Here is a 10487-nt window from a genome sequence, read left to right as displayed (position 1 = left end):
TTAATCCTGATAAAACAGGAAAATCTTTGTCGTGCAAACTGAAAGGATCTCGTAGAATGCGAGTAGGTGATTATCGTGCGATTTATGAAATAGATAATCTAAGATGATGAGATAGTAGTAAGCTAAAGGTATTCGAATGAAAAAACAACTGTATTAGTTCACTAACGACAGAAATAACGAAGTATTTGTATGTGATCTTTCACGTGTGCAACGAAGAAAAAGAAGAGAAGAGAATCCAAAGGAGGGCATGATGAGCTGGTTGACTGGAAGATTTGGCAATTTGGACGCCAGTTGATGGCACATTCGCCGGCTTAAGTAGTCTTCGTGTTTATCAGCGAGCTTCATTGGACACGACCGAACTCGTAAGCACCCTTCACCCCTCCCCGTGGATACGAGTTTGATAACGGAGAATTAAGTCGGCAGATTAGCAGTTCAACTTAACAAATTTGCCGCTTCGTAGGTACTAGGCTGCTTAACTTTCAGCTTAATTCAATTACTGACGCCAGCCGCGTTAAAAGACGAGCCCTTTAAATGGTCCCATTGGAGACGAAAAATCGCCCCGAGAATGCTTCCTTCCAGGATAAAAAGAAGAAGGGACTTTTAACGGGGAAGCAGGTTAAGGGTAATAGCGATTGTTAAGTTCGAACGTAAAGTGTGTGTTAAAAACAGCGATTCGTGCAGTTTTACGCGAAAGATTAGAAATAATTGAATAATTTGAGAACATCGTTAAAAGATACTTTTTCCTCTTCAACTTTCAATTTCTCTTACGAAGTCACGAAAGTAGTGTGAATATACGTAAAATGGGATGAAATTTTCAGTCATGAAATTCTTATCTTTTTATTCTTCTATAAATTTGATTAAATGTCACGTTAAATATTGAATTTTATTATACATCTTTCGATTAGTTTTCAAAATTTTTTGTATACGTCACCTAGTATACCAATCCTTCTAATTTCTCAAAAAAACTCAAGTCGTTAAGTTTAATTTTAAAAGAGTTATACTGTTCTAAAGAGTGTCCGAATGTTAGTGAGAGTCACTGTATATAAACGCTGTGATAAATGAAGATTGAATAACGATCGTCTCTTGTCAGTTTTGCAAAGTAAACATTGGCAATTATTATTCTAGGGTAATTCCGGGAGAGCCGGACCAAGCAGGTATTTCCTGCATTATCCGCCATATGTGGAACGCGTCAGTATTCTTTTGTTTTACATTTGTTTTACGGAAAGCGATCGAGCGTGGCTCTCGGTGTTTTTTGTTCCATATCTGACGGATAATGTAGGAAATACTTGCCTGGTCCGTTTCTCTCGCCGGTCCATTTCTCCCGAAATTACCCTACCGTAATTACAAATAAAGCAACTTTTGCAAACCTCGTGTAAATAATAAGTTTCTAAAGGCCCGATGTTTTTTTCATTCAAACTATAGTAAATATTTCTCACAGAGGAAAATACGACGTGTATGAAGCAGACAAGCACTTATATGGTGTACATAAATAAAGTGCCAGGAAGTGTAGGATCGACAGACAAAAAAATCAATACACCGTGACGACGTAATGGTCAGCTTTAACGACACAGTAACCCTGGCCTCTGATTCATCAATGCCGTCAAATGTAACAGTGTTTTGACTATCAGCAGAATGAGCATAACAATTAAGCTGAAACAAACAAGTAAGCCACAGTGTATCTTCATTTTTTTTTGCCTGTAGAAGCTTGTATTTTACATTTGTTCTAACAATAGCGATAATCTTTAGGAATAAATCGAATTTAATAGAATTTACTTTGAAATTTGTTCTTACTATTCGTTGGCAAAAATTAAGTGGCGTTTGTAAAATTTTTATAATTTGAAGACAGGGAATTGAATAATTAATGTAATATTTGAATAAATTTACAGGAGAATAAGAAAATATAATTTTACGACTGAGAATTTTATTAATAGAAGAGAAATTGTTACCAAACTTATTCTCAGAGTTTGTACAAATTTGGTAAAATAATATTGGTTACTAATTATTCTTTAATTTTCATTTGAAAAAATTTAAACTAATTTTTAACAATGACTTAAATTTAAATAACTCGATAACTGAAAATTTTATTCATAAAAAGGAGGATAGTGAAATTACCACTTTCTTTATTTCACGAAAATTCACGCATTTAACAGCACAGCTTATCAAAGTTCATAGAAAAAGCGTAAATTTTAATTTTTCAATTTGTAAAAATGTACAACGAATACTTGGATGATTACAAATAGTTAATTTCAATTATTACTATCCCATCTAACTAAATTTCCATACGCACATCAAAATCACATTATCACATTGCACAACTTATCACCGTAAACGCACGACTGGAATAGAATCAAAAGATGTCACATAAACGCTATCTATGAACCCTCAAAACACATGCTCCCAAAGGAACCGAAGCATAACCAAATCAGCAATACCCATATAATCCTCGAACGAACGAGCACAGGTAGAACGAAAGCGATCCACTTTGGCAAACAGATACCTTACATGACGAATTTTCACTAGCATCCTAGACACGCGCTTCAATCCCCGACCTGAGATTCAGCAAGAAAACTCTTGCGCAACAAGCTGAACCAACACTCGTTTCACGAGAGAACAACTTGACCAGCGTAAAACGAAAGGTGAAATGAAAGAAATAAGAAGAGACGGAGTGATCGGTGGTGGACACATTTGGCTCAGTGCCACGTTTCACAAAGTGAATCAGCCTAATCGTTCCTCACCTAACATGCCATAGCCACTGTTGAACGGTTGCACCACGCTTCAGTCACATTCAGCCGCTCGTAACCGCGCAAAGCACTTCTAGCTAAAATGAATCGATTACAACGTGGACATTGGATGGTCGGTGGATTAGTTTGGAAGGAATTGTTGAGTGTGTTGATGGTGCTTTCGATGGTTGTGAGTGGTTTAGAGGGGACCTCGACAACAAAAGTGGTGACGAAGTTTGGCCCAGTTATTGGAATGTGGAGCAGGAGTACCAGGGAAAGACTGATCGCACAATATTTGGGGATCCCATATGCCGAGCCTCCTGTTGGTGATCTGAGATTCAGGGTGAGTAGAAGGGTTTTTCTATGTTTGGAAATTGGACGAGGGTGAGGGTTGAAGGATTATGAAAATGAAAATTTCATGAAGTTGAAAACTGGAGGATATGAGAATGGAAATTTAATGAAGTTGAAAACTGGAGGACATGAGAATGGAAATTTCATGAGGTTGAAAACGGAAGAGTTTGTAAAATTGGAAATTGGATAAGGTCGAAAATTAAAATGATTAATAAAATTGGGAATTGTGTGAGGTTGAAAATTGAAGGATTAATGAGACTGGAAATTGAAGGATTAATGTAACTGAGAGTTGGGCCTAAAGTTGGAAAGTTGTAGTAGACATTGACAATTGACATCGAAATTCGACAAAAGAAATTGTGTATTTATTAATTGTTTATTTATTTGGAAAAATCTATCGTTAGTTCAAGGAACAGGATTTGAACATTGCTGTATTTTTTTGCATTGTTCATTGTACATTCTTAATTAAATTCGCAATGGATACTTCTGCAATTTTTATGAGATTAGAACAGAGATTTGTTAATTGGAAATTTGTAATGCTTAAGAACTAGAGTGGAATTTGTAATATTTTTAGTAACTTCAGAGAGTTAAAGATTGTCCTTGAGAATCACATATAAAAAAGTTCAAATATTTATGCTTAGACAATATTATTCACCTCATTAAGTAAACTTGCAGTTATATTTAAATTTATTCACCAGAATTATTTATGCATTCTTGAAACAAGCTATTACTATAAGTTTATATAGAATTCCTAGATTAAATTATAATCATTTAAAATATCATCAATTGATTAAATAAAATCAATATTAATATTCTACAGACCAGTTTTATTCAATCTACAAGAAGTACCCCACTTTCGTCACAATTTTTCTCTAAATCAATATTTTAAAATTGAATTGCCTTATACGTTCTGTTGAGTTTCATTTAAATATTAACACAAAAATATCGCAGAATACCAATTTATAATTTAGGCCAGAGATAAGTAATCTGCAACTAACTGAATTTATTCATAAAGTGACAATTTTATGCATTTACGACCTTTTCGATAAGATTGTATGGTTTCAGTAGAAACAATATAATAATGACAATAGTTACGACTCCTAGATACACTTTCAGAAAATAAAAAAAAATAAAAATATATCCATTGTTGAGAATGAAAAATTGCACTTTATAAAATTAGTTTTAAATTAATAAATTACATGCTTTTATCCCTTCCACTGTCGCAGAATTTTCTACGTAACTCGCGGGGCAGACGGTGGACGTTCAATCAGGAACGCAAAATCATTTGTTTCGAGATTCCAAATTAAAAAAAAAATTTTAAATTAAGATTCATTATTTTAAAAATTAAGGTGGAAGTACGCAAAGAACAGGAGTCAAGGCTTAAATTAAGATGAAAGTGTACCAAAAAGGTCCAACAGTACAGGAGAAGATCTAAATATGGTTAGCCAGCAAATTTTCAAAGCGCCTATAAGCAACGAAAGCACTATAATGGTTAAATTTGGATTAACGGGCTGTCAATCTTTCCTGCAGCAAAAAAGAGGTGGCTCATCAATGATTTAGACGGTTTGCTTGAAATAAAGCACTGCTCGTGTTAACCCTACTGCGTTCTTCGTTTTGACTGTACACTTAATACTTTTGGGTCACAAAGGACCTAGGATCTTATGTGCAATAATTTTTCTTTCCAACGCGACATATGAACCTAGACAATAAACGTTTAAAATAATGTTATGGAACGTAAACATGATAACAGCAAAAATGACTAAAAATATAAAAAGGCGGTGGGTCAAAAAAGACCCGAAGACAGCTCTAGGGTTAATACTCCTTTATGTTTTATGATACTCCATTGACAGAGTCCACAGCCCTGGAAGCGTACGTGGAATGAGACCTACTCGGCAACGGAATATGGCAACATGTGCATTCAGCTAGGGAAAGGAGGGCAAATTCATGGAAACGAAGATTGTCTCTATCTGAATATTTACGTACCCATAGTAAGTACAATATACTGTATTCTATTTATTTGTTATTTCGGTAGTTATTTAACTCCTACGTCAATAATCGGGTACCGTTTTGCACATTTTCTCACTTAAAATATTTCATCTTCCTTCTTATTTGTTATTTGGTGTTTGCTTCAAGTTTAGAATTTCTGTTCTTAGATGACTACTAAAATTGTACGATAAAGTAGACGACAATTGTGGTTATTAACGTAAGGATTAAAGTATTCGTCGAATTATCTTCTATGATTTATGGAGATGAATGTTAGGTAGCAATTGAATGTTTACAAGGATTTAATTCTAAGTCAGACTCGTGTCACATATTATGGTTAAGGTGCGACAAAAGCAGCCGTACTTAGCAAGAAAGATTCATCTTTGTTGCAGCTATAGTTTTAACTTGTAAATCTGAGAATTGTCAAATGTGAATAATGTGCAATATTTTAGCTTCTGTTACCTGACGTAGTATTAAAACAGTGTACAGCTAACGCTTGTATGCTGAGCTACTAAATGAATCGTAAAGCAGGGGTTGTGTACGATCCATTCAGAAGTCAAAGTGACTATCTCCAACAAATTAAATATTTGTTTTATTTATGACGAGTTAAGCACCAAGCATGTGATTTGATACTAAAATTGGAAGAATTTGAAAATGTGGAGTTAACCGTTTTGCCTTCTGAGTGGCTCGTATATGAAGAAATGTTTAACGCAGTATTAGAGAAGCGATATGGAACGCCGGTGAGTTAAAAAGAAATAAGTATTCTTTCGAAGAGGAAAAAAAAGTGACAGAGAAACCACAGCTAATAACTGTGAAAATTGAGAGGAAAAGGAGAAATTCTTGAATGAATAGTTGATCTCGATAAAGTAGGAGAAATACTAAAACTTGATTGCTGCTGAATTTGAAAGCTGCGATCGCATTCGGAATCGTCGCTGGATATATTGCTTTCGAGATGGTGCACGCGTAAAACGCAGAATTCACACGGAACTCTAAACAAGTATAGAACGAGTAGAAATGTTCGTTGAAATGCGAGCTCGATTGGATCACATGGTCCACTCGCGATTTAATTAAATCTAAACGATTCAAGGTGAAGTATTTTTATAGTTTCATTTGAAATAGCACTCTCTAAAAGAGCAATAGTTTTTTCCACTTTTTTTAATGACAGGGAAAATCAAATGTCTAGAGGCTGTAGTGAGAGAGTCTGAAATTGCACTTGTTTAATGACAAGTATAATCCTTTTCATTATGCAGGATGGTTCATAAGTCGCTTTAGTATTTAAAAATTGAATACCTTTTTCTATTATATATTCTGAAATTTCTGTTTCAAATTTTGGAAATTTATTATGGAAAAGTCCACTATAATAACAATCTTAGGCTAATTAAAGACTGGACATAAAAAAGCTTGTAAGTGTCACTAGTAAACGAAAATTTTATTTCTTAAGAAAATATATTAACATTTACTTTTTACACGTACCTTGCTACTTTATTTTTATTTTAATATTTTCAAATATTAGTCCAGTCTTCAATTTTTTAGCCTATGAGACAGGTAATTGTCTCAATGTTTCACGCAATGATGTATTAATGTTTTCATTATTAGAAATGAACTTTTCTCGAATCTTTCCTTTCACTATTAACCACATGAAAGGAACTGTAAATAGTTTTTAATGTTATGATAATCACCATTTTTATATATTCATACTAAAAGATTAACGAAGTATTATTTTACATAGAAATTTCGTTTTTACATTATGATATTTAGTTTTTCACTTTTCACTGATATTCACTTTTAAACTATATTCCAATGTGTCACGGTACTTAGATTAACATTGCATAATAAGATCGTTTCGCATTTAGCAAGATAAGACTGTCCTTTACCTAGAAATATTATAGTGTGTAAATTTTTGTAAATTAAGCCACCTATGAATTATTTTTGGTCTTTCGCTTCAAACTGTCTAAAATATACTTCGCTGATGTCGAGAATAGCACAAATCATTCAGACAGTCCGAAATAAAATGCTTACTGAGAAGTAAAAATATAGTCTTGGATGATCACTCTCTTTTTTCATTTTTCATGTCACGTCATCCTGTCATCAACTTTCTAATTTTCCACTGTACCTGGGCTTAACCCTTTCTTGGCGAAATTAAATAAATCACAATAAAAAGATGTATTGCATCGGATGTTTCTTTATTTTTCAACGAGGAACTCGATAAAAATAACGACTTTTAGAAAAATCTGCAAAATGTTTGAGGAAATTTTTGCACAATTTTCTTGTCTCAAGAACTCTTGTTTTTTAAGAGTTTTTATTTTATTTTTTCCTTAGCTATCCACAGAATGTCAACTGTAATATTTGGCTACTTCAAGGACACCCGGTGTGTTACACATTTCGAAGTTGCGTTTGTTTATTGTTGCTGTTAACTAGGATTATCGACTTGTTACTGTACATACAGTGACGTTGTTAATGGAAATGTTTGTAGATTTCAGAGAAACGAGAGGAGAACAGAGAACTTCCGGTGATGGTATTTATACACGGCGGAGGATACGCCATTGGATCCGGCAGCGTGTTTCCGCCAAACTACTTGATGGAACAAAATGTAATCCTAGTCACGCCCAACTATCGTTTGAATATTCTGGGTAATGATAATTTCATAATTGAACCACCGAAATTTACAGGGTCATTCGCTTGTAGCGAACAAACAAGTGCCTTTTTAATTTCGTTTGAACGTGTCAATACCCCAAAAGGTAAAAGTTTCTTCTTGTAATTACTGGTCACTTTGTATAAAATTACCTTTCGTAGTTTCCACTTCTGAAACATTGTTTTCAACGTTTAATTTCTCGTCATTAGTTCATATTTCCTCGTAATAACACTTTTACAGCGAATTCTTCCTATCGTTATCGAACACCCTGTATAAATAAGTACCATTCACAAGTCCCACTTTTAAAACCCAGTTTCTAACGATTAAATCCTCGTCATTGACCTAGGTTTCCTCAGCACTAGCAGCAAAGCGAGTCCAGGTAACTATGGCCTAAAAGACATTCGAATGGCGTTACAATGGATACAGGAGAACATTGCATCGTTTCATGGTGATCCAAATTCCGTGACGCTATGGGGCCACAGTTCTGGTAGTATCACGGTGCACCTGTTGGCCTTGAGCAGCAAAACGGACGGACTATTCCACAGGTACATTCTGCAGAGCGGGATTGCTCTGTGCTCATGGGCTCTGAATACACCACGTTGGGCGAGACTCGCGGGATTTCATGTAGCAAGGACACTCGGTTGTCTTCCTGAGAAAGAAAAAGGGGAAGAAGAGGAGGATGAAACAACGAGTGAAGGTCATTTCGAGGGAAACTCGACGACAGTGAAACCTGAAGAGACGACTGAAAAAGAGGAGAACTATCTCGACGAGGAAGAAGAGTATGGTGAAGAGCAGGAAGAAGAGATGATGTCGTGTTTGAGAAACATTGAGGCCAACAAGATCGTCCCTGTACTTTTGGATTTGGTAAGAAATCATTTTGAGTATTTTTAGTGGTTTTATTAATTGTGCAGGAACCAACGACGAAAAACTATTGAGGGACCTAACGGGAATCGAACCCGGGACCTTTGGCTTACCAAAGCCGAGGCTTTGCGCGGTACGCCAACCACTCCGTTAGCTATTCCCCCGTGTCGGTTTCCTATTTTTGGGAATGAAGGCCCCGATTCTACAATTGTTTCTTCACTTGTTCAAGTTTCGTAATTTAAAAAAATGCCAGGCTTATTTTTAAAGTAAACGAGAATATTACAAAAAAATTGTTTTACAGCTCTGTGAATGGGAAATAAGAATTCGTAGGAAATAATAAAGGGTTAAGGGAGTATTGAGTTAGGATAATGAGATTCAATTTGTTGTAACTTGTTAGGTTACAGGACTTTATTTTTATCCTAATCTAAACTATTCAATTTGAAGTTTTCACGAGGAATAGTTAACATTAGGATAATATTAAATAGTAACGAAACAGTATTAAATTTGATTTTAAACAGTGCATTTTTGTATAACATTAAATAATAGCGAATTAACAGTTAATTTCATGTATCTATTACACAGTACATGTGGAGGAACAATCCCTGCTGCTTGTTTGGACCCACCATCGAAGAGGATTCAGAAGACGCCATCGTAACGATGCCCCCTTTGGTAACGATCAAAAATCGCCTCTACAAGGACATACCATTTATCATGGGAGTCGTTCAAGACGAAGGACTAATCAAAACAGACGGTAAATTAAACAAAAATTAACAATTACTAATGCAAAAAATTCTAACACCACCATATTACAATTACGAGTAATTTATTAAAACAAGTATCTAGCCATTCCATATATACTTCCAATTTCAGAAAATTAAAAGACCATATATTCACACGAGATGGTCGATAAATTAAATCAACGATTTATTTAACATTTACGTTGTTAATTTTTACATATCGAATCTTAATAAATAATTGAATCTTAAACTTCGAATAATAAAAAAAAAAACTATAGAATCTTCCATTTTCATTGAAGCTTTCTTACTTTTCAAACAGAAAAATCAAGTTACACTCACCTGAGGATCGTGCAAACCACGATTCAAAGTCTGATAATTTACGAAATATTATTTCAAAATTGTTTTCTCTTCAAATACAACGATTATTCTCACGAGATACGATTCTAACCTTGAATGAAATTATTTAAGAAGTTCATCGTTTTTATTCGCAGTTATCCTGGTGCACGAGTCCATGCAAGACGAGCTGGTCGACAACTTCGATAGGTACTTGCCCCTCTTAACGAATTATTATCAACTAATTTCGAACACGAGCAAGTTTGTGACCGCAATTGAAGATTTCTATTTCGGTGGGAACGTTTCTCGATCGACGCTGGTGCAAAATATCACAGAGGTGCGTCTTCTTCTTTATGTATAGACGGCATTTAAAAAATCAGAAGAAAAATTTCCTGACTTGCAGTGAAATGTAATGGGGAGAAGTTGAGAATGAAAAATTAGGAATGTTTATCCTATTCGAACGAAAATTTCAAATACAGTTTTTCTTTTCTCTTTTGAAGAAAAGTTCTTAGAGTCTGAGTTTAATAATTAATCACGATGGAATGGGAAGTAGTAGAAAAGATTTGATGTTAGACGTCTATATAAAGATCCCTTTAACGGATTTTGCAAACTTTATTCCTGAGTTTTTAAATTTTACAGGTGCTTACCGATGCTGCATTTTTCTATGCAGCGCAACAAATGTTGAATTATCAATCGGAAGTGATGAATTCCAACAGTTATTTTTATTTGTTCTCGTATCAGGGTACTTTTAGCAACACTTTCGGCACCGGATCTCCGGTTCACTACGGTGAGCACAGAAATCATTTTAACACGAGTTCATATGAGCCCCTCATTTGCCACATCGGTTATCTCCGCAACACAAAAAGTAGAGAA

At 34.7% G+C, this 10487-nt stretch overlaps 1 protein-coding gene across 1 annotated transcript; it reads left to right on the top strand.

Moving 5' to 3' along the window:
* Positions 1-2794: 2794 nt before the first annotated feature.
* Positions 2795-10401, top strand: LOC108575901 (esterase FE4-like; the record flags this gene model as incomplete). The annotated part of the gene is made up of 7 exons (XM_017938834.1): positions 2795-3063; positions 4919-5056; positions 7525-7681; positions 8030-8547; positions 9127-9295; positions 9773-9951; positions 10254-10401. Coding segments are annotated over exons 1-7 (1549 nt in total), but the record flags the coding sequence as incomplete, so codon positions are not given.
* Between the last annotated feature and the right edge of the window lie 86 nt (positions 10402-10487).

This window comes from Habropoda laboriosa, unplaced genomic scaffold (genome assembly GCF_001263275.1).
Source record: "Habropoda laboriosa isolate 0110345459 unplaced genomic scaffold, ASM126327v1 scaffold314, whole genome shotgun sequence".
In the NCBI taxonomy this organism is placed as follows: domain Eukaryota; kingdom Metazoa; phylum Arthropoda; class Insecta; order Hymenoptera; family Apidae; genus Habropoda; species Habropoda laboriosa.
This window is presented reverse-complemented; position numbering and strand designations above follow the sequence as displayed.